Raw genomic sequence first — 25,080 nt, 5'->3', positions numbered from 1 at the left:
CCATTGATGCATGAATGGGTAAACAAAATGTGACATATACATAAATGTACTATTATTCAGCCTTAAAAAGGGAAGAAATTCTGACACGTGCTACAACATGGATGAACCTTGAAGATATTATGCTAAGGGAAGTAAGCCAGACACAAAAGGACAAATATTATATGATTCTGGTTATTTGAGGTATCTAGAATAGTCAAATTCATAAAGACAGAGAGTAGAGTAATGGTTGCCAGGGGCTGGAGAGGGAACAATGGGAAATTACTGTTTAATGAATATAGAATTTCCATTTGAGCTGATAAAAAGTTCCTAGTAATGGATGGTGGGTAGTTATGGTTGCAAACAATGTGAATGTACTTAATGCCACTGAACTGTACACTTAAAAATAGTTAAAATAGTAAGCTTTCTTATATACAGTTTAGTACACATGCACACAAATAACGTACCATCATATAAGGAAGCCAGTACCGCTCCACAACTATAACTGATTCCTGACATTTAAAAAATTAGTGACTTATAATGGAAAATTACATGTGTGCGCACGCACACACACACACCACCACCACCACACACACACACACACAGCACTTTCACATTCTGTCTTGTGGATAACCAAAACTTTTGTAAAATGGCCACAACTTCACCTCACTTACTACTTTCCGCATCTCATGTCAGCAAATCTAGTTGGCTGAACCCAATTCACATTTAGAATGCTCCTTGCAAGGGATCCTGGGGAATCATTTTTAGCTTTCAATCTCTGCAGTTGCAGAAGAAAACTAGAGAGAGATTGGAAAGAATGCTACGTGCCAATGCATATTTGTCACACTCTGAGTCAGTGGTGATTCATAGCAGTCACAGGTAATGCTCCTTAAGCCAAGCTGTCAATTCCAGGAGTGGCCAGACTGTCCTGGCCAGTGCTCAGTCACAGAGGTAGGGTGGAGCAAACAAATAACTTCAACAGGCAGGGTAGGAAAAGGGTTTGTTGATAGTCATTATCTCCTTTTGCAATTCTGGACTGATGGTGCTTAGTTTATTAAACCTGACATACAGTACTTAATACTTTTAATATGGTAGACCACAATTTGAGTTATTTATATTATTGTGAAGAGATTTGGGTCACTCTAATGGGATGCACTAAAGGCTCATTGATGAAAGAGTAGTTATACTAATTTTAAGGAATACCAGATTTAAAATTCTTATATTTATGGTAAGCTCTTTTCATTTTATTAAGTATGGAGATAAGAACATCATAAGAACTATATTGAGTTCTTTTACTCTCAGGCTGCTAACATCTCTAATTAGTATTAACTAAATTTGGAAATAAAATAAATAAATTCATTAGTAAATAAAATGTTGATGTGCTAAAAATTGAATTTTTAAAATCGTTTTAAAAATTTTCTAACCATGGTCCACCCAAAAGATAATATATCTTTTGTTTCATTTTGTACAGAACAATTAGCTGCTTTTCTTTATCTGTTATCTATGACTTGGAACTAAGTTTGATTAATGATTCTGCCTGAATGCACATTTCTCTTAGTGCTTTGATAATACAGTACTGGCCTTTTATAATTAAGTAATTTCTTAATTGCTTATATTTCATAATAAACTTTAAAATTTTTTATCTCACATTGAAATATTTCCTTTATACATACCAATTAACATTTTGGACAGGTAGCTTTGCATGCATTATTTTAAAATGTGTGTCAAGTTTTAATGACGTACTTGGGAGTTTAGTTGTCTAAATAACACCTCAGATTCTTTGATACAGTTTTCCACTTGCAGAAAGTTAATCTAAGGTACTACAGTACTATTTGTAATAGTAATAAAATTGTAAATAATTGCCAACAATGAGAGACAAATTTTATTATTGTATAGCCATACAATGGAATGCCCTTTTCAGAGGATAATTTAATACCATTAGACAGGACTCAGACAGTAATGTTAAGCTAAATGACACAGATTATTTATGGTATGATTTCTAATTCTAAAACATTCTATAAGAATGTATATATAACAAATTATAAGCAATAGTTCTCTGGGAGGTGATTTTAAAAATATTTTAAATGTTCTTCAATGAATATGTATTGCTTCAATGTATTTTTTCTTTTTATTATGGAAATACACTAAAAGATTTAAACAGTGCAGGAATTTGCAGACTAAAACCATAAAAGTCCTTTAGTCCCCTATGCAGACAAATGAAATTCAATTTATCAGCTTTCTCTTTGATAGATTTTGCTTTTGGTATCATGTAAGAAATCTTTACCTAACCTAAGGTCAGAAAGATTTCCCCCTATGTTTTCTTCTAGAAGCTTTCTATTTTTAGGTTTTTACATTAGGTCTGTGATCTATTTTAAGTTAGTTTTTATATGTGGTGAGAGGTATATATTGATGCTTTTAACATATGGATATCCATTTGTTCCAGTACCATTTGATGAAAAGAATATTATTTCTCCACTGAATTGCCTTTGCACATTTGTAGAAAATGAGATATCCATGTAGGTCCATTTCTAGATTCTCTATTGTGTTCTATTGATTTGTTCATCTTTGTGCCAATACTACTTTATCTTGATTAGGGTAGTGTGATAGAATTCTAAAGTACTTCCAATGACCTTTGTATAATGGGAGGAGCCTATAAATGTGATGAGCTGTCACTCCTGTGATTAGATTATGTTATCTACCATAGTTGACTAAGAAAGGGAGGTTGACCTCACTGGGCCTGACCTAATCAAGCAGCCCTAAGAAAGGACTGGGCTTTTCCTGGAGAGATTCCAAGCACAAGGGGAATTCAACACACATGTGTCACAAAAAGACAGTTTTGGTCAACAATAGATCACATATGCAACTGTGGTGCTATCTATGCTAATAATAGCCTAGGTGGCATCACGCCTGCACGCCGTCACAAAATGGCTGTGTGCATGGTGGAGGCAGGGCCTAGTGGCCGCTCTGGGTGGTGAGGCCTGGGGGTCTCGAGGCTCTGTGGGGCACGGAGGAGGCCGGTCCCGGTGGAGGCGGGTCCGGGAAGAGGAGGCGGGTCGCAGAAGGGGGAGGACAGTTGGGGGCGATCAGGCCCTGACAGGGGAGGGCAGTTGTGGGCAATTAGGCCGGCAGGGGAGGGCAGTTGGGGGCAATCATGCCCTGGCAGGGGAGGGCAGTTGTGGGCAATCAGGCTGGCAGGGGAGGGCAGTTGTGGGTGATCAGGCCAGCAGGGGAGGGCAGTTGCAGGCGAGCGGTTAGGAGACAGCAGTCCCGGATTGTGAGAGGGATGTCTAACTGCCGGTTGGGATCGGGCCTAAACTGGCAGTCGGGCATCCCCCAAGGGGTCCCAGATTGGAGAGGGTGCAGGCCAGGCTGAGGGACACCCCCCATAAGATTATAATGGAGCTGAAAAATTCCTATTGCCTAGTGACATTATAGCTGTCAAAACGCTGTAGCGCAACACATTACTCACATGTTTGTTGTGATGCTGATGTAAGCAAGCCCACTTTGCTGCCAGTCATACAAAAGAATAGCACATGCGTCTAGGCCAGTTAGAGTGCAGGCATGAACTGAAGGGTTGGGTTCCTTCCAGGTCAAGGGCATGTACATGGGTTGCAGGTTCAATACCTGGCCCCAGTCAGGAACATGTGGGAGGCAACCAATTGATGTGTATCTCTCACATTGATGTCTCTCTCTCTCTCTCTCTCTCTCTCTCTCTCTCTCTCTCTCTCCCCCCTCCCTCTCTCCCCCCTCCCTTCTACTTCTACTCTCTAAAAAACAAAAAATCATAATAATGGAAAAAAATATCCTTCAGTGAGGATTAACAAAAAAAAAAAGTATAACACGATTATGTGCAGTACCTAATACTTGATAATAAACAGCTGTATTACTGGGTTTATGTATTGACTATGCTTGGCTATACAATAATTGTTATTTTAGAGTGTATTCTTTATACTTAAAAAAAAAAGTTTGCTGCAAAACAGTATGCCATGCTACATCAGCAGCAGCCTTATATATCTCATGTTTACATCTGATTGCATCATTTTCTTTTATGTTTTATTTAATCTTGTTCTTTTGTTTTTAACCTCGCCCAAGGATATGTTTTGCATTGATTTGAGAGAGAGAGAAACATCAATATGAAAGAGAAACATTGATCAGTTGCCTCCAGTATGCTCCCTAACCAGGGGTCGAACCTGCAACCTAGGTTTGTGCTTTGACTGGGAATTGAACCCACAACCTTCTGTTGTATGGGACAATGCTCCAATCAACTGAGCCAGCCATTCAGGGCTAATCTCATGTTGTTTTATAAATGTAACTAGAAGCCCGTTGCACGAAGATTCGTGCAATAGACCTTCATTTACCTGGCTGCCTGCACCAGTTTTCCGCCAGCACCGGGGACCCAGGCCTTGGCTCTGGCCACCGCCTTCCGCCTTCTTTCAGGGTTGGAGCTTGGACCCAGGTGGCGGCAGTGCCGCCAGCCGCGACCTGGGCGCCTCCCGCTGGCCCGGGTCCATCAGCAGCCATCGATCCGAGCGGCGGGAGGCGAGGGGCGGGACTCAGCGAGACCTGCCCTGTGCCTCCCGCTGGCCTGGATCCGTCAGCGGCTCAGCGGTCGGAGCGGCAGGAGGCCCCGTGCCTCCCTTAAGCCGCTCAGCAATCAGAGCGGCAGGAGACCCTGCGCCTCCCGCCGGCCCGGGTCCGTCAGCGGCTCAGCGGCTCAGCAGTTGGATCGGCTCAGCGAGTCCCACCCCGCGCCTCCCGTGGGCCTGGGTCCCTTAGGGGCTCAGCGATGGGGGGCGGGGAAGCACGTGAGGGCTGCCATCTTTACTGGGTTAATTTGCATAGTGCCCTGATTGGCTGTGGGCATAGCGAAGGTACAGTCAATGAGCATATTACCCTTTTATTAGGTAGGATGTGGCCTAAGTGTACAATGTTTATAAAGTCTACAGTATAGTACGGTAATATCCTAGGCCTTCATATTCACTCACTCACTGACTCACCCAGAGCAACTTCCAGTCCTTTGGCCTCCATTCATATTAAGTGCCCTATACAGATGTCCCCTTTTTTATCTGTTATACCATATTTTTATTATACCTTTTCTATGTTTAGATACACAAACACATACCATTGTATTGCAGTTGCCTAAAGTATTCAGTACAGGATTGTAGCTGTGGAACTGTAGGGTGTACCATATAACATAGATGTGTAGTAGGCTGTACCATCTGGGTTTTTGTAAGTGCACGCTGATGTTTACACAACAACAAAATTGCTTAATGATGTATTTCTCAGAATTTATCCTGTCATTAAATGGCACATGACTGTAAATTTATCAATATCTACAAAAAAGCCCTTTGGGATTTTGATTGGATTTGCAGTAAATCTATAGGCCAGATTTGGGAAGAATTGACATCTTAACAATATTGACTCTTTTGACCCACCCATCTCTCATGATATAGATCTTTAATTTCTCTTAGCTGTGTTTTATAGTTTTTAGTATACAGGTCTTTCCCACGTTTGGTCAGATTTATCCTTGGGTATTTCATATTTTTGATACTATTATAAATGGTATTCTATATAATAAAAGGCTAATATGCAAATTGACCAAATGGCAGAATAACTGGTCGCTATGATGTGCACTGACCACCAGGGGCAGACACTTAATGCAGGAGCTGCCCCCTGGTGGTCAGTGTGCTCCCACAGGGGGAGCGCCGCTCAGCCAGAAGCCGGGCTCAAGGCTGGCAAGCACAGCAACGGTCGTGGGAGCCTCTCCTGCCTCTGCAGCAGCACTAAGGATGTCCGACTGATGGCTTAGGCCTGCTCCCCCTGGGAGTTGGACATCCCCTGAGGGCTCCTGAACTGCAAGAGGGTGCAGGCCGGGCTGAGGGACCTCCCCCCCGCAACCAAGTGCACGAATTTCTTGCACAGGGCCTCTAGTTGTTTTATAAATTTCAATTTTTGATTGTTTATTGCTAGTATACTATAGAAATACAGTTGATTTTTGTATGTTGATCTTATATCAAACAATCTTACTAAACTAACTTATTCAAATAACGTTTTTGTTTAGATTTCATTGACTATCCTTTATAATAAAAGCCTAATATGCTAAGTGTCCAGTCGTCCGGTCAGTCATTCAACCAATCAAAGCATAATATGCTAATGATATGCTAAGGCCACTCAACTGCTCACTATGACGTTCACTGACCACCGGGGGCAGACGCTCTGACTGGTAGGTTAGCTTGCTGCTGGGGTCCGGCCGATCAGGACTGAATGAGATGAGCCAGACATGCCCTGGAGCCCTCCCGCAGTCCCTCCCTGGCTGGCCAATCTCCTGCATCCCTCCTCGACCCTGATTGTGCACTGGTGGGGTCCCTCGGCCTGGCCTGCACCCTCTTGCAATCTAGGCTGAGGGACTCCCCTCACCCCCTGAGTGCACGAATTTCATTCACCAGGCCTCTAGTTCTACATAAATGATCATAGTGTCTGCAAATACAGTTTTACTTCTTCCTTTTTAATCTATATGTCTTTTATTTCTTCTTGCTTTATTCTACTGCCTAGAACATCCAGCACTTATAGAAATGGTGAGAGCATAAAATCTTACCATATTTCTGATATTAGAGGGGAAATATTCAGTCTTTCATAACTAAGTATGATGTTAGCTGTAAGTCTTTCAAAGATACTTTTATGAAGTTGATGAAGTTTTTCTCTATTCCTAGATTACTGAGAGTTTTTATCAAGAATTAATACTTGATTTTGTCAAATACTTTTTTGTGTGTCTTTTGAGAGGATCATGTGTTTTCCCAATTTTAGCTTTTGAATTGTAATTTTCAAATGTTATACTAATTTTTCATTTATGAGATAAATACCACTTGGTTATGATGTATTATCCTTTTTAAATATTGTTGGATTTGATTTGCTGAGTATGTTCTTGAGGGGCTATCAGGCCATAGTTTTATTTTCTTGTAATCTTTGTCTGGTTTTGATATCAAGGTAATATGGCCTCATGGAATTAATTTAGATATATTCCCTCCTTTTCTGAAAGAAGGTTATTTTAATAGTCCATTTCTCTCAACTTATGTACTATTATTGACATGTATTGTACTTATGTATTTACTAGTACTGCTATTTCTAGAGTTCTTTAGTGCTTTGTCTATATTCCTGTTTTCACATGGTAGCATTTTTGTTCGGCCTGAAGGACTTTCTTGTAACATTTCTGATAGGATAGGTCTGTTAAACCTTCTAGAATGAAATAATTCGACTTTAGTGTGTCTAAAAAAATATTTATATTACCTCTGTTTTTGAATGATATTCACTGGGCATAGGAAACCATTGACTGCTTTATTTCTTTTAGTAATTTAAAGACATTGTTTCACAGTCTTCTAGCTTGCATTGTTCCCTTTGAAAAATCTGCTATCATTTTTGTCTTTGTTCCTATATACATAATGTGTCTATTTTCTCTTTTTTGCCTTTAAGATTTTCTCATTGTCACTGGTTTGGGGCAATTTGATTTTGATATGCCTTGATTAGTTTACTTTGTATTTATGTTTGGAGTTTATTAAACTTTTTAGATATGTGTATTTATGGTTTTCACTAAATTTGGCAAATGTTTGGCCATTGTTACTTCAAATATTTTTCTGTCCTCTCCTTATCCTTTGGGGACTACAGTTATACCTCTTTAGGCTGTTTGAAGTTGTCCCACCTCTCACTGATGTTCTTTTCATTTTTTAACCATTTTTAAGTTCAGTGGCATTAAATACATTCACATGGTTGTGCAACTATCACCACCATCCTGTTCTAGAACTTTTTCATCGTCCCAAATGGAAACTCTGTACCCATTATTTAATAACTCCTTATTGTTTCCTATGCCCAGTCCCTAGAAACCACCATTCTACTTCCTGTGTCTATGAATTTGACTACTCTAGGTATCTCATGTAAGTGGAATCATACAATATTTGTCTTTTAGTCTCTGGCTTGTTTAAATTAGCTCACTGTCTTCAAAGTTCCTTTTAAAGGCAGAATAATAGTATCTTCATTTTTCAAAAGTCTTTTTGCACTGGCCAGTGTGGCTCATGTGGGCATCATCCTGTGCCCCAGGAGGTTGCTGGTTCGATTCCTAGTTAAGGGCACATGCCCAGATTTCAGGCTCTTACATCGATGTTTCTATCTCCTTCTCCCTCTCTAAAAATCAAACTATTTTTTTTTTAGTCTCTTTTCTTCTTGTGTTTCATTTTGAACTGTTGTTATGTCTTCAGGTTTATTATTTTTATCTTTTGCAATGTCTAATCAGGTATTAATCCTATTACATGTGTTTTTCATTACATATATTGTCATTTAATCTGCAGAATTTTGAGTTGGATCGTTTTATGTGTCCATGTCATTACTTAACCTTTTAAATATATATAATACACTTTTTCATAACAGTTAATTTCCTTGTCTGCTAACTCTGTTATCTGGGTCAACTGATTGATTTTCTCTTCATTATAGATAAATTTTTCTACTTTATTACATGCCTGATCATCTTTGATTGAATATCAGACATTATGAATTTCAGTATACTTTTTTTTAAAATATATTTTATTGATTTTTTACAGAGAGGAAAGGAGAGGGATAGAGAGCTAGAAACATCGATGAGAGAGAAACATCGACCAGCTGCCTCCTGCACAGCCCCTACTGGGGATGTGCCCGCAACCAATGTACATGCCCTTGACCGGAATCGAACCTGGGACCTTTCAGTCCGCAGGCCGACGTTCTATCCACTGAGCCAAACCGGTTTCGGCAAATTTCAGTATACTTTTATTGATTTAAGAGAGGTAGGGAGAGGGATAGAGAGAGATAGAAACATCAATGATGAGAGAGAATCATTGATTGGCTGCCTCCTGCATGCTCCCTACTGGGCATCGAGCCTGCAACCCGGGCACGTGCCCTGACCAGGAATCAAACTGACCTCTTGATTCATAGGTCAATGCTCAACCACTGAGCCACATCTGCCGGGCCTGAATACTTTTCTATTTCTACTAATATTCCTGAGCTTTGCTGTGGAATATAGTTTAATTACTTAAAAACAATTTGATCCTTTTGGGTCTTGATTTTAAAATTTGTTCAACTGGACCAGAGATGTGGGGAGTCCAGGGCATGGTTTCTTAATATCAACACTATAACATTTTGGGCCAGATAATTCTTTGTTGTGAGGGGCTGTTCTGTGCATTGCAGAAGGTTTAACAGCATCCCTAACTAGCCTCTTTAGGTGACCCCCAATTGTAACAACCAGATGTCTCCAGAAATTGCCATATGTTTTTACAAAATCTGTCCTCCTCCATTAAAAATTACTGCTTTAGGATTAATTTTGCCTCAGTACTCTGACAAGATCTTCCTGTATAATCTACCCAGTGTTCCATGAATCATGAGATACTGTTTTTCAGTCTGGCTGTTTGTAATAGGCACTGTTATTGGCCTTGGGTAAGTACTGGGCACTGTTCCCTCTGATGTTTTGGATGGTTGTTTTTTTCAGTCTTGTTTTATTTCGTCACATACATGCACTGATCAGCATTCAACTTCACATTCAAGGGAGACTCTCTGCAGATCTCTGGAATCCCATCTTAATCCGTTTGGGCTGCTATAACAAAAATACCAGGGGTTGCTTAAACAACACATTTATTTCCCATAGCTCTGGAGGCTGAATCCAAGATCAAAGTGCCAGCAGATTTTGTGTCTAGTGAAGTCCCACTTCCTGGCTAATAAATGGTCCTCTTCTAACTGTATTTACAGGGCAGAAGGGATGAGAGAACTCTCTGGGGTATCTCTTACTAGTACAAGGGCACTAATTCCATTCATGAGGATTCTGCCCTTATGACCTAATTACCTCCTAATACCATCCCACTGGGGGTTATGAATTTTTGGGGGGACACAGACTTATTTAGTCCATAACAAATTCTCTGTGCATCTTTCTGCTCTCCAGTATTCTATCCCATGAACACTAGCCACCTTGATCTCTTCAGACTCTCAGCTCTATCTCCTCAACTTTGTAAGTCTGCCAGACCTCATCCAGTTTCTGTCCGGTGCCACTCTGTCTAAAAACACTCAAGGCAGTAAGCTGGGGCAGTAGGGCTCACCTAGTTAGTTCCTGTCTCTTGGGGATCTCTTTTGTCATCTGACGCCCAGTGTCTTGAAACTGTTTCCCCTACCTCATATATTTTGTCTGCTTTTTGGTTCTTTCAGGTGGGAGGTTAAATCTGGTCCCTCTTAGTCAGAAGCAGAAATCCCTTTAACTGATAATTGATTTGTATTAATTATTGGTTAAAGCCGAAAGTATTCTTAAACATTTACTAACCTCATTTCTTCATTTTATGGATTTGTATGAAATCTATAGCAGTCATATTCTTCCTTTAAAGCCTCCTGTTTCCTGTAGTTCTTTTAGCACAACATAAATATTAAATTGGTCCTCAGCCTTCTATCATCTTTTAATATACCTCTTCAATGCAGGTTTTCACAGTGTTAGCTAAATATGGGCCCCTAACTATATGTAGTAGCATACAATTAAAGGACATGCCCCAACCTGATGAAGCACAACAGTGGAATGCGTCATGTTTTTAGGGCTTTGCCACAGCAGGCTCACAGACTTCCAGGAGGCTTCCTTGTATGATAACTCATATTTTCTAGTAGCTAACACACCACCACCATCAAAGCTTGGTCTGTTAGCCTGACTGAGGGTCTGAAGAACTGGTGATGTAAGGAAGAAAAAAAACAATGAAAAAGAAGATCATTTTGAGCAGTTTATGATACAGAACTATACTGAAAAATAATGCTACAAGGATGGGAGTGACTTGGAACCCATTGATGGTAAGCTGTTGGAAAGAGGAGAAAGGTAGCAAAATAGAAATAAAATAACAGAAGTCAATCCTTGTTTTGTGGAATGAGCTTCTCAAATTTGCTGCATTGTAACTGCTGCAGAAATTGTAGCATGTGCTTGTTAGATTTTCAAGGATGGAGTAATTTATTCAGAGCGATTGGGGAAAAGATATATACGTACCTTAGTGGGTAGGATGAAACCATCTGGCTATGTATATAAATAAAACATAGTGAAATCATACGTTAATGGAATATTATGTATATTTATGTATTCAGTGATATGCATCAATGTGTATAAATTCCATGTGTTAAAGTGAATAAATCATAATTCTTTGGCCTTTGGGACAGGTGATTATATGCTAAGATAAAAGAGTTGAGAAAGTATTTTGTAGCTCTCCAGTACATAAGAATTAGACAGCCTTTTTAAATGTGCAGATAACTTATGGGTGGATATGCTGTTAATTTTCTAAGACTGAAAAGCTATTGTGTATTGATAATATTAAAATCTCTGTTTGGAAACAAAATATGATTTAAGACTTCCAAAAACTAGGATTGCTTTTTAGTAATTAAGAAGTAAATATTTAATGAGAGTATTTCTTGTTTGCTGAATATTTTTGATGGTGTAAGTGGTGCTCATGTAGTTAAGTATCTGCCTTTTTCAAGTGATTATGTCAAGAGTGTGTGTGGGTAGGGAGAGAATTCAGAACAGTAGCAGCTTTTTACTTTCCTCAGCATAAGGAAGCATAGAAGCTGTTTCATAGCCAAAAATGCATGTTCTAAGGGAATGGTAAACACCAAAATCAGGAATTATTTATTACATCTGGGAGTAGAGGAAGGGGATGCCATCAGGAAAGGACATTTACTTGTATTTATATTTTGTTTTGTTTGAAAGCAAACTTTTTAAATAAAATTTAACATGTTAAAAAAAACACACAAAAAACATGTAGAGAAAAATGTAGCTCATAAATATATATAGCTTGATGAATTTTCACAAAGTGAACATATCTGTAAACTAATACTCATATTAAGAAACAGAACATTTGTATTGGATCTGGGTAGTGGGCACATGGGTATTTGTTGTATCATTCTTTATTCTTTATTAAGTAATTTAAAGTTTGCCTAATATGTTTTATAAAAATCATCTCAGAAGGAAATACGGTTTTGAGAGATCTGGAAAATGTCAGAAAACCACAGGCCTTAGTAGTTGAGAAAGTATTTTAGGGAAATAGGTTTTTCCCAGGTAGGCCTTTGTCTCCCGTGTACCTGATAAAGTTTATAAACCTGATATTGGTCCAAGTTACTGGCAGTTTTAAAATGGAAAAAGAACATAAACAGTGCTATGTGGGATCAACGTAATAAAAATTATTTGTACTTTGTGGAATAATACATTCTTAACCATTTATAATTTGCATTATAAAGTTTGGGTCCTGCCCTGACTGGTTTGGCTCAGTAGATAGAGCGTCGGCCTGCGGACTGAAAGGTCCCAGGTTCGATTCCGGTCAAGTTGTGGGCACATCCCCAGTGGGAAGTGTGCAGGAGGCAGCTGATCGATGTTTCTCTCTCATCGATGTTTCTAGCTCTCTATCCCTCTCCCTTCCTCTCTGTAAAAAATCAATAAAATATATTTTTTAAAAAATAAAATAAAGTTTGGGTCCTCAAATTTATGGATTTGTTGAAATGACAGTTTTGGTTTAAAATTTTTATCACTAAAATCTCGATAGCTTAAGAAGGAAATTCTTTATTCAGTTTTATAATGGAATATTAAAAGTATAGAAAAAACTGAGCTAATAAGATATTTATAAATATTTATATCTAGTTTAAAAGCTCTATATCTGTTATAGAAATTATTATTTGTATAGTACATAGAAATATGCTTAATCTAAGGCAGTGGTTCTCAACCTTTCTAATGCCGCGACCCTTTAATACAGTTCCTCATGTTGTGGTGACCCCCAACCATAAAATTATTTTCGTTGCTACTTCATAACTGTAATTTTGCTACTGTTATGAATTGTAATGTAAATATCTGTGTTTTCCCATGGTCTTAGGCGACCCTGCTAGTGGTTCTCAACCTGTGGGTCGCGACCCACAGGTTGAGAGCCGCTGCTGTAGAGCCTAAAACCATCCATTTCTTTCATTTGTGACATGTTTCTTTGTGTCTGCATTTTGGCTGCTTCCCTGTGTTTGTTTCTATGTATTAGGTAGAGCTGCTATGTCTCCTTAATTTGGTAGAATGGCGTTGTGTAGTAGGTGTCCTATAGGGCCCAGTGGCTTAGCCTCCCTCACCTGAGCTGAGCACTCTAGGTGTACCCTTTTGTGGGCTGTATGCACAGTCTTGTTACAGTTGAGTCTTGATTGCTATTGGTATCACTGGGAGGAATTGACCTCCATGCCAATGGCTATGGGGACCAGCTGCAACTACAGTGGGAGAGCTGCTGTGCAGGAGACACCCCTATGGAGCAGGACTTGTTTCAGTGGGGCTTTGGTGCTTACTGAATCGGCCCCTCAGTGTGTCACTTATGGATGTGTAGAGTTGTAATCTGGTATGGTCTGATGCTGACCACTGGGTGCACTGGCTTTTGGGTCTCCAGGGAGATGCAAAGTCAGCCACTGCCTGGGGCCACCCAGTAGGAACTACAGAGAGATCTGAAGATTCCTCCTCTTTGTATCCAGTTTGGAAGTGCCCAGGCGAGGCCCAGCTGTGAAGCAAGGCAGGCTGGTGCTAGTGCCGGGTCTTGGGCCTCTTATTGATAGATTTGGGGCTTCCTGACCCAGCTGCAGCTTGTTTGAGAGATTTTAGCGAAGTCTGAAGCCTGAGCAAGGACAGGTCATTCATATGCAAAAGCGGCTGCACACAGGTTGGGTGGGGGTTGCAAATTGGATGGGGTAGGGCCTCAGGGAATCACCAGGCAGAGTAAACAGAAATGGCTGCCAGTCAGCCCTCCTACCGAGGGCTGTCCTAATGCCAGGCAGTCCAATTCCTCCTCATATGTGTCTGTGTCCCCCAGAGCCTTGCCCTGATGCTGGAGCTCAGAGGAAGCGGGGCTTTGTAAGTTCAGTTTGTGCACTGGCCCGTTAAGAGGAACAGCTGGGTCTCTAGCAGTCTCCATGTTACTGAGCCCCAATCCCTGCTGGTTTTTGCAGCCTATAGTTATGGGGACTCATTTTTCTAGCACTGGGAGCCAGGGCTGGGGGTCTGGTGTGGGGCTGGGCCCCTTGCTCCTCATGGGCCTCCACAGAGATTATCTTTCTCCTGATTAAAAAGTGGCACACGTGAGTGCTCATCCAGCCCTGTCTGCGACTCTGCCCCTCCTACCAGTCTCAATGTGCTGTCTTCTTTTCTTCTCTGATTGTAGGACTTCCATTCAGCCAGCCTTCAGGCCATTCTGGATGATGGTTGTTCTGTATTTTAGTTGTAATTTTAATGTAGTTGTAGGAGGCAGCAAGTGCAAGTGTTTACCTACACTGCCATCTCGGTTCTCCTGTGGTGTTCTGTTTTGTTTTGTTTTTAAATATATTTTTATTGATTTCAGAGGAAGGGAGAGGGAGAGAGGGATAGAAACATCAATGATAAGAGAGAATCATTGATTGGCTGCCTCCTGCATGCCCCCTACTGGGGATTGAGCCTACAACACGGGCATGTTCCCTGACTGGGAATCAAACCCTGACCTCTTGGTTCATAGGTGATGCTCAACCACTGAGTCACACTGGCTGGGATTTTTCTTTAATGTGGTGTGTGTGGGTGTTTTTTTGTTTGTTTGTTTGTTTGTTTTTGGAAGGGGGGGAAATATTTATTCCATGAACATGAAGATTTCTGAAATTTATTTTTTACATATAATAAATCTTGACATCTCATTTTATGAAAAGTATTAAAATGGGATTTTTCTCCATTGCTTTAAATAGTAGGCTTGATATAATTAAGTTATGGCAGCTATGGTGTGGAAAAGCCATTTATAAAATAAGTTTTTGTAAAAATGTTTGGTCATTAGCCTTCTTTATGCTAATGAGGTTATATGCATAAAATTATTAGAATTTTGACCTATTGAAAACCACTCATTATTGAATACTAGAGGCCCAGGGCATGAAAATTCATGCACTGGAGTGGGCGTCCCTCAGCCCGGCCGGCCCCCTCTCATAGTCCGTGAGTCCTCAGGGGCGGGAGGCGACCCAGCGATCAGGGGAAGGTGACACCCCCATCACACCTCTGCTGCTGCCACTGCCAGCAGCGCAAGCTTTAGCAGGCCCTGGTTACCTGAGCCTTGAGCGGCACTGGGCGGCTGAGCAGCTGCCATCCTAGGCTTGCCTGTGCCTCAGGCATTGGCTAGGCAGCCTCCATCCAAGGCTTGCCTGTGCCCCAGGCCGGCCTTGGGCAGCTGGGGGGCTGAGGGGACTGGGGGACTCCGGAGGCAGGCGCCCCGTTGGGGTTGAGGGGACTGGGCGCTGCCATCTTGTGGCTGTGGGCACCACCATCTTTGAGGGTGGGGCATTCAATTAACATATTGTCTTCTTATTGGCTGTGGGTGCCGCCATCTTTGAGGGCGGGACAGTCAATTAGCATATTCCCTCCTTACTGGCTGTGGGCATCTTTGTGACAGCGTGAGGGTCAATTAGCATATTCCCTCTTTATTCGATAGGCTTTGTTTCTTCATTCTAGAAGCCAATAGGGCAGTATAGGTAAATTACCGTTTCTGGTATTTTTATGTGTATTTGGTCTTCAAAGGAGTTGCTAAGCACACTGAAGTTTTTGTTTTGTTTTTTCTATTTTCCCTTGACAGACAGTCGAGGAGGAAATGGCTGGTCCTAATCAACTCTGCATTCGCCGCTGGACAACCAAGCATGTGGCTGTTTGGCTGAAGGATGAAGGCTTCTTTGAATATGTGGACATATTATGCAATAAGCACCGACTTGATGGAATCACATTGCTAACATTGACTGAATATGATCTCCGGTCTCCTCCTCTGGAAATCAAAGTCTTAGGGGACATTAAAAGATTAATGCTTTCCGTCCGGAAATTGCAGAAAATACATATTGATGTTTTAGAAGAGATGGGATACAACAGTGACAGTCCTATGAGTTCCATGACCCCTTTCATCAGTGCTCTTCAGAGTGCAGAGTGGCTCTGTAATGGGGAGCCTTCACATGACTGTGATGGACCCATCATTGATTTGAATTCTGATCAGTACCAATACATGAATGGTAAAAACAAACATTCTGTTCGAAGATTGGACCCAGAGTACTGGAAGACCATATTGAGTTGTATATATGTTTTTATAGTATTCGGATTTACATCTTTCATTATGGTTATAGTCCATGAGCGAGTGCCTGACATGCAGACCTACCCACCACTCCCAGATATATTCTTAGACAGGTAAGTTTTGTTTCTAGTTGCCAAATTTGTAGAAGATTGCTATAACAGCAATGATAAAAACATATTTATAATAACTGTTATTGTTCTTTTGATTGATATATACTTTTCATTTGCTTTATCTGATAATATAGAACAATATGCTTTGAAATAGCCTTTTTCTCTTAGAGTAAACCAGACCTTAACCCTAGGTGAGTGGGAGAGACCACTATTTAATTTATTTTTCTGGAACTATATTATAGATCCCTGGGCACTTCAGATTTTAAAGGGGTTTCCCAGAAGTTTGTAATAAATGAGATTTGGTTACTTTTTAAAAAAAATGATGATCAGGATTCTGCTTTTCCAAAAATATGGAGAGCTCTCCTGTATCACCAAATAAATTGGGATTATCACAAATAGTACAAACTGATTCATTCATAGTATTCTGTTGTTTTTATGAAATTACAAATAAATAAAAATATGTAGTGTGTGTGTATATATATATATGTGTGTGTGTATATACACACACACACACACACACATACACATGTATATGTGTATGTGTGTGTATGAAAAATAAGACTAGAACAAACCTCAAAACTGTTGGTTTTTATATTTGTGATTTTTATATTTAAACTAAGGGGGTCCACACATCTATATTTTTATTTTTATTGTTTTTAAAGATTTTTAAATTAATTTTTAGAGAGAGAGGATGACGAGAGAGAGAGAGAGAGAGAGAGAGAGAGAGAGAGAGAGAGAGAGAGAGAAAAACATCAATGTGAGAGCAACACATCGATAGACTTCCTCTTGCATGCCCCCTACTGGGGATTGAGCCCGCAACCCAGGCATGTGCCCCGATTGGGAATTGAACCGGCAATCTTTTGGTGCACAGGACAATGCCCAACCAAGTCACACCAGCCAGGGCTATATTTGTGATTTTTAAAAAAGTATTTTAAAAGTTTGTAGTGCTTTCTTGTTTATTTTTATAAAATGTTTTGCCCTTTTGAAGGTGCCTAATAATTCATGTTTTTTAATCAACTGTATTAAAATGTCCACTTTGATGGCAGAATGACATATATATCTATATTTAGTCCCCTCTCTAACCCCTACTAAAAGCATAGTATAGAGGTTTTTAATGTTTGTTTGCTTTAAGTTGTACACCCATAAGAATGGGTCAGATAAAAGAGGAGAAAACAGTCATACATTTTTGGAAGTTTGAAAGCAGATCAGTGGCATCTAGCAAACCTAAAATAACCTAATTGTGAAACAAGTAGTCAAGAAAACTAAGAACCAACCCAATCTATGTTTCAGATTTCTCAAAGCTCTGGATATTGGAGGTGAAAGAGTGGTGGGTACTAAAATAAGAATTGAGTGGAAGCTGTTCAAGAAGCTTGTTAGGTCCCTATATCTCTTTCCCTGTTCTATACAGTTTTCCCAGCTGAAAAGGAAGACCCCCAAGGAAGTAAGGAAGAAAGCATGTGGCTCTCTGGGAATGAGTATGCTAAGCAGAGGAAACAGCAACATGCAAAAATCTGAAATTGGTGGTGTGGCTTTAGCATGTGTAAGGAACAGCAAGTGAGAGATGGGAGAACAGTTGCAGATGAGGTCCAAGAGGAGACAGGAATCCAGATTGTGCAGGGACCAGTTGTAAGAGCTTCAGCTTTCATTTGAGTGAAAGGGAAGCCATTGGGAAGTATTTAGAAGTATTTAGAGTGAACTAACTTCCATTTTAAAAGGTCCTTCTAATTGTTGTATTAAGAATAACCTGGGGGACTGGGAGTAAGAAAGCAGGGATTAGGTAAATTACTGAATTCATCTAGATAAAGATGAGGTGGATTGGATGAAGACAGTAGTGGTAGAGATGGTGTGAAAGAGTCAATCTCTCTCTCTCTCTAAATATACAGTATATAGAAGGTATAACCAACAGAATTTGCTGATGAATTTCATGTAAAGTATGAGTGGAAGAGAGAAGCCCTAGCAGGTTTGGCTCAGTGGATAGAGTATCAGCCTGTGGACTGAAGGGCTCTGGGTTTGATTCTGGTCAAGGACATGTACCTCAGTTGCAGGCTCAGTCCCTGGCCCTGATTGGGGCCTATGTGGGAGGCAAACAACTGATGTCTCTCTCTCTCTCTCTCTCTCTCTCTGTCTCCCACCCTCCCTTCCATTCTCTCTAAAAATCAATGGAAAGATATCCTCAGGTGAGGATTAACAAAAACAAAAAAAGAATTATCCCAAGATTTTTGACTTGAGAATCTGGAAGGATGGAATTGCCCTTTACAGAAATGAGAAGACTATAGAAGGAGCTGACTTGGAGAGATGATTTAGGGTCTGATTTTAGACATGTCAAGTTTGAGCTATCTTTTATACCAAATCAAGTAAGAGATGGAAAGATGAGTTAGAATCCAGAGAGATCTAGGCTGATTCGGGAGAGTTACCAGCATAGGTAAAGCTATGATGCTTAGATAAGGTCTCCTAGGGAGTGAGAGGGAAAATAAAATTGAAAACTGAGCCAAAGAACATTACTATAACATTTGGAGGTAAGAGAAGTAACTGGCAAAGAAGATTGAGAATGTCAGGGAAGAGAGAGAGTTATGTATCCTGGAAGCCAAGTTAAAAAAAAAAAACAATTTGAGAAGGCAGGAATAATTAATAATTAGCCATGTTAAGTGCTGCTGAGGGGCCAAGTAAGATGAGGGTAATTGACCGTTGGATTTAGCAACATGTTGGTCATCAGTTACCTTGACAAAAGTTAAAAGGGCAAAAGCCTGGTTTTAATGGATTCAAGAGAGAATGTGAGACTTACTGGAATTTATGTAAAAGTATGTCTCCACAAATATGAAACAACATATGCACAAAGTTATTCATTGTGACATTATTTGTAATAATTATATATATTGGAAATAATCTAAATGCTTATCCATGAAAAACTAGTTGAATGGTACATCTACACAATAGAGTACTGTTTAATCATAAAAAAGAATGAGGTGCCTGGCCAGTGTAGCTCAGTGGTTGAGCATCGACCTAAGAACCAGGAGGTCACAGTTTGATTCCTAGTCAGGGCACATGCCCAAGTTTCAGGTTCAATCCCTGACGGGGACATGCAGAAGGCAGCTGATCAATGATTCTCTCTCATCATTGACACCTCTCTCTCTCTCTCTCTCTCTCTCTCTCTCTCTCTCTCTCTCTCTCCCTCCCCCTTCATCTCTGAAATCAATAACAATATATTTTAAATATATCTGCATATATATTAATTAATTAAAAATGAGGACGATTTCTGTGAACTAATATAAAAGATTTACAGGAAAAACTCAGTAGCAGTAAGCACCATGAGCATTCAGATCATGGTTTCTAACTACCAATCCCTCCTAAATGGAACCCCAGACCAAGATTCTTTAGAGAAATGGCCGATTTTATGTCTGGGGCAAGGAAAGTGAAAAATGAGCCTGAAGCAGATCTTGTGCCATAAAGCAAGGAACTGCACAAAACCACTGGAAACATATCAAAAGAACATAAGAGCTGGTGTGAAGGGGCTCCTACTGATCAAATTAGGACAGTTGGAACATCAAAAAGAATAGTGATGGTAATGAATTATAATATCCAGGAGTGTGGAAAAGTAGGTTTACAGTTGTAATACAACAATTAATAAATACTATAAGAATAAACTTTTGTCTACTCACAACTGTAAACTTACTTTTGCCAACCCCTATATTGAGTAAGAAAAAGAATCAATGAATCTATAGTGATAAATAAAACAAGCAAAAAATGGTGGGGTGCGAGGGAAAGTTCTTAATAATACCAGCAAATAAATGTGGATGGCCTATTTTGCAACTTCCATTTATTCAGGCAAGTGGATGCTAAAATCCATTAAGTAAAATGCCATTGGGGAGCAGGATAGTGACATGATCTGAAAGCATCATCTCACATATTATTTAACTAGTAGCCCTGCACACGAATCCGTGCACCAGTAGCTCTCTACGGGGCCTGGCCGCTCCACACCCGCGGCCCAGAGGCCCATCCATGACCAGGCAGAATGCTTGCCTCATCACCATGGCGATGAAGCAAAAATTCCGCCAGACCGCTCACGCTTCCTGCTCTCTGTGGCCAGCGCCCCCCGGGACTGGGAGACTCCAGCAGGGCTGAGAGGACTGGGTGCCGCCATTTTGTGGCTATGGGTGCTGCCATCTTTATGATGGAGTGATGGTTAATTTGCATATTACCCTTTTATTATATAGGATTACAATAGTAATAAGATACCTTTACAATGGCAAGATCTTGGCATGTGTCATTTTAACCAAGTGATCAAAGGTATCTTCACAGTGGGACAAACTGATATTATATGCATTGGATATGATGTTCACAAATCACTTATGTAACAATTTCACCCAAAAATATGTATCCTAAACCTAATCCTGAGAAAATTAGACAAATCCAGAACATGTAACATTCTATAAGACAACTAGTTGACTTAGACTCTCCAAAAATGTCAGTGTTGTGGCAGACTAAAGCCAGGCAGTGGGAATTGTAAGGGAAATTGAAGAGACACAACCAAGAGCAATGCATGAACTTTTTAATTAGATCCTATGTCAAGAAAAAAAATACTTCTGTAAAGGGCATTTTGGGTTAATTAGGAAAACTTGAATATGAACTTCATATTAAATGATGTAGTATAGTACTAAATCAGTGTTACAGTTTCGTGGGTGTAGTGTATTGGTCTATGAAAAGGATATCCTTGACTTTAGGAGATGCATGTTAAAGTATTTAGGGGAGAAGTGTCATAATGTCTGCAACTTACTTTGGGGTGAGTTCAGTCTCCTCCAAAAGAGTGTATTTATATAGGTATTTATAGAAAGAGTGAATAGAGCAAATATAGAAAAATGTTAATTATTATAAACAATTGATAGATTTAAGTGAAAAATATAAACTATTCTTTCAACTTCTCTTTCGGTATGATCAGAATTTTTCAAAGTAAAAAAAATTGGGGCAAATAAATGTTAAGAGAGGAAGAGAATGGGAAGGAAGAAATTGGAAACAATCGAGTCTTGTAAGTTTTCTTTTAAGGGTAGCAGAGAAATGAAGCTGTAGTTTGGGGGAAAGAGGAAAGGATATGGAATCACCAGGGCTTGATTTGGATGGACTATATTACAGGAATGACCCAATTTCGGTGTGGGGGATGATGTTGGAGGAAAGAGAGGGTACTATTTTTGGAGTCATGTCCTTGAAAAGGGATGGGATCCAGTGAATAGGAGAGGCTGGTGGTAGCACATGGACTGTTCATCCATAATAGAGGGGAACGTAGAAAAGAATGAAACAGAGGAAGAAGATTGCTGTTTATTCTCCTAATGTTCCATTATTTGATTGTTTTTATTTTCTCTGCAAACAGAGAGTTAAAATGGAGAGAAGGTTGTTGGTTTGAGGAGAAAGGATGATGTGTAAAATAGTTATCTAGGAGAGTGAATAGATTTGTGTGATATAATAGCAGCACTAAGGGCCTCCTTTAGTTAGTAGTTGTGTTGGCATTGTGTGTTTTACCACTGATACAGGCATGGAATAGGTGGAGAACTGGATTTAAGCAGGGTTGAAATTTTGTTAGGCAGTACAATGAAGGAAAAAAGGCAAGGGAGTGATTATAATGACTGTCCATGGACTCAGGTGGGTAAGGAGGGATGTGAGGATGTGAAGTAGATAAAGGACAGTGAAAATGTTATAAGATCAATGGACTTTAGATCTCAGAGTTATTGAAGTTGTAGTCCGAAAGAATAAGCTGGAAAGATAAGAGGTTTTGGTTAGTATAGGATTCTTGAAGTTAAGATTATAAAGAATAATCTTGGTAATGACAAGATCCATGTTATAACCCTGGGTGTGGGTCTCTGAAGTAGAGTAAAAGAAAAGGTCATAGGAGGAGAAGTTAAAAAAGAAGTGAGTGAGAAGAATACAAATTATAACAGGTGTAGTTTTGGAGAGAATGACGGAAATGATATAATGGATGCTGTGGTCTATAGATGACTATAACAAGGCATAATGGGAGAAAATAGTCTGGAAGAGTAATGAAGACTTTAAAGTGTACAATACAGTAATTTTTAGTATATGTACAAAGTTGTGCACCTTTCACCACTAATTCCAAAACGTTGTCTTTGGCCCCAAAAGAAACTCATATCTATTATCAGTCATACTCCATTTCTTTCTCTCTCCAGACCCTGGCAACCACTTTCTGTTTCCATAGATTTGCCCGTTCTGAACATTTCATATAAATAGAATCATGTATGTGGCCTTTTTTGTGTGTTTTTGGCTTTTCATTTAACATAATGGTGTTTTTTTTAATGTTTTCTTAATATTTTTATTGATTTCAGAGAGGAAGGGAGAGGTAGAGAGAGATAGAAACATCAATGATGAGAGACTCATTGATCGGCTGCTTCCTGCATGCCCCACAATGAGGATCGAGCCCACAACCTGGGCACGTGCCTTGACTGGAAAGTGAACTGTGACCTTCTGGTTCATAGGTCAATGCTCAAGCACTGAGCTAGGCAATGGTGTTTTTAAGATTCATCCACATAATAGTATGTGTCGGTATTTTATTTCTTTTTATTACAGAATAATATTTCATTGTATGGATATACTACAACATGTTTATCCATTCATCAGTTGATGAATGTTTGAGTTATGTATCTAATCTTTGCCTACTATTAATGCTGCTATAAACATTAGTGTACAGACTTTTGTATGAACATATTTTCAAGTCGCATTGGGGATTTGAAACTAAATTTTGCCTAACTCTCTAGTGTCATCCACTACAAAGCTCCATGCTCTTAAGTATCTAAACTTTATTCATAGGAGAATGGTAGCAGGTGCTGTCCGTGTTCTTCCTATATCCTCTGATCTGGTTTCCATTTTCTTGCTCACTGGTATTCCCAACATCCAGCAAATGTGTCTTTGTTGGAGAGCCGCTCTTGGACTGCTGGAGTGCACTTTGCCTGCTTTAAAAGAGAGCCAAAAGTGCTTGGAAATGTACATCTCTCCAACAGCAGCCCTTAACCAATGACTGGGGAGGTAGGGTATAAATATTTCATTTGTCTTTGGCCTGATTGGGACAACTTTTCGGTTGGACCTACACTGTCTCCCAAATGCCCTACAAGACTGAGCCAAAGTTATGTTTGCCTGAGTTCTGCCTGGGATTGTGCTTGATGTCTCATATTTGCCTTGCTTCCTTGCCTTCCTGATCTCATTTCCCTACTGCTATGGTTTTCCCTTGGGAACACTCCTAATCACTTTCACACAGATCTTTGTTTCAGAATCTGCTTCTGAAGCTTATTTGACACAATTCCAAGAGCTTCAGCACAACATAAACAAAATTAGAAGGAGATAGGAATGCTTCTAGCGGCAGGCCCACTTACAACAATGAGAAGGACCAGCTGATAACCATAACAGCAAGGGAGGACACAGAAGCACTATAAAAAGAAAACATAAATAATGGAAAAAACAAATCAATCTGGGTTTTAACTGCCCTTTATTTCTCAGTAGTCCTTGAAATCATTATTGTGTTCTATTGTGTTCAAGGTAATAATCAGTGTTCACAGTGATGACTCTGTATTACCAAAGAAAATTAAATTCTATCCAGGAAAAAGGCATATCCTATCTAATAAAAGAGTAATATGCAAATTGACCATACCCCTGCTATACCCACAAGCCACGCCCACCATCCAATCAGGAATGAGTATGCAAATTAACCCAACCAAGATGGCTGTGGCCTTGGAGCGAGCAGGAGGCTTGGGTTTCCCCGGTAATGGAGGAAGCCAAGCTTTCCACTCACCCTGGCCGGCCTAGGCCTCCACTCAAGGCTACAAAGTTTCAATTATAGAAGATAAATAAATCCCAACAAAAATGGCGCAGCCACGGAGCTGGAGAGAGCAGGAGGCTTGAGTTGCCCCTGGCGATGGAGGAAGCCAAGCTTTCCGCACACCCTGGCTGGCCTAGGCCTCCACTCAAGGCTACAAAGTTTCAATTATAGAAGATAAATAAATCCCAACAAAAATGGCTGTGGCCACGGAGCAAGCAGGAGGCTTGGCTCTGCTCCAGGCTACAAAGTTTCAATTATAGAAGATAAATAAATCCCAGATACCAGGGCCTCCACTTGGGTCGCTAGGGGGCATGGCCGGCCTGCAAACCACCACAGGCCCCTCGCCCAGGCCGCCCCACGCCCCAAGGGAACCCCCACCCTGATCCGGGACACCCTTCAGGGCAAACCAGCTGGCCCCCACCTGTGCACCAGGCCTCTATCCTATCTAATAAAAGAGTAATATGCAAATTGACCATCACTCCAACACACAAGATTGCTTCCCCCATGTGGTCAAAGATGGCTGCCCCCATGTGGACACAAGATGGCCAGCAGGGGAGGGCAGTTGTGGGCGATCAGGCCAGCAGGTTGAGGGCAGTTGGAAGGGACCAGGCCTGCAAGGGAGGGCAGTTGTGGGTGATCAAGCCTGCAAGGGAGGGCAGTTGTGGGCGATCAAGCCTGCAGGGGAGGGCAGTTAGGGGTGACCAGGCTGACAGAGGAGGGAAGTTGGGGGCGACCAGGCCTGCAGGGAAGGGAAGTTGGGGGGGGGGACCCAGGCCTGCAGGGGAGAGCAGTTGGGGGGGACCAGGCCTGCAGGGGAGGGCAGTTAGGGGTGACCAGGTCTGCAGGGGAGGGCAGTTGGGGGGGACCAGGCCTGCAGGGGAGGGCAGTTAGGGGTGACCAGGCCTGCAAGGGAGGGTAGTTAGGGGCAAACAGGCTGGCAGGGGAGCAGTTAGGCATCAATCAGGCTGGCAGGGGTGTGGTTAGGGGGTGATCAGGCTGGCAGGCAGAAGCGGTTAGGGGCAATCAGGAAGGCAAGCAGTTGGGAGCAAGCAGTCCTGGATTGTGAGAGGGATGTCCAACTGCCCGTTTAGGC

General features: G+C 40.7%; 1 protein-coding gene across 3 annotated transcripts in view; it reads left to right on the top strand.

Annotated features, from left to right (window-relative positions):
- Nucleotides 1-25,080, top strand: part of SAMD8 (sterile alpha motif domain containing 8) — a 63,206-nt gene that overhangs the window by 22,798 nt on the left and 15,328 nt on the right. For 2 of the 3 annotated variants that reach the window (XM_079793050.1, XM_079793052.1), the window contains exon 2: nt 15,588-16,180. In XM_079793050.1, coding sequence (XP_079649176.1) covers nt 15,588-16,180 — 593 coding nt within the window. Of the gene's footprint in view, nt 1-9,366; nt 10,807-15,587; nt 16,181-25,080 lie in introns of those variants that run through there. The other variant, XM_079793051.1, reaches the window with a different exon arrangement.

Source organism: Cnephaeus nilssonii (assembly GCF_951640355.1).
Source record: "Cnephaeus nilssonii genome assembly, chromosome: 16".
In the NCBI taxonomy this organism is placed as follows: Eukaryota; Metazoa; Chordata; class Mammalia; order Chiroptera; family Vespertilionidae; genus Cnephaeus; species Cnephaeus nilssonii.
This window is presented reverse-complemented; position numbering and strand designations above follow the sequence as displayed.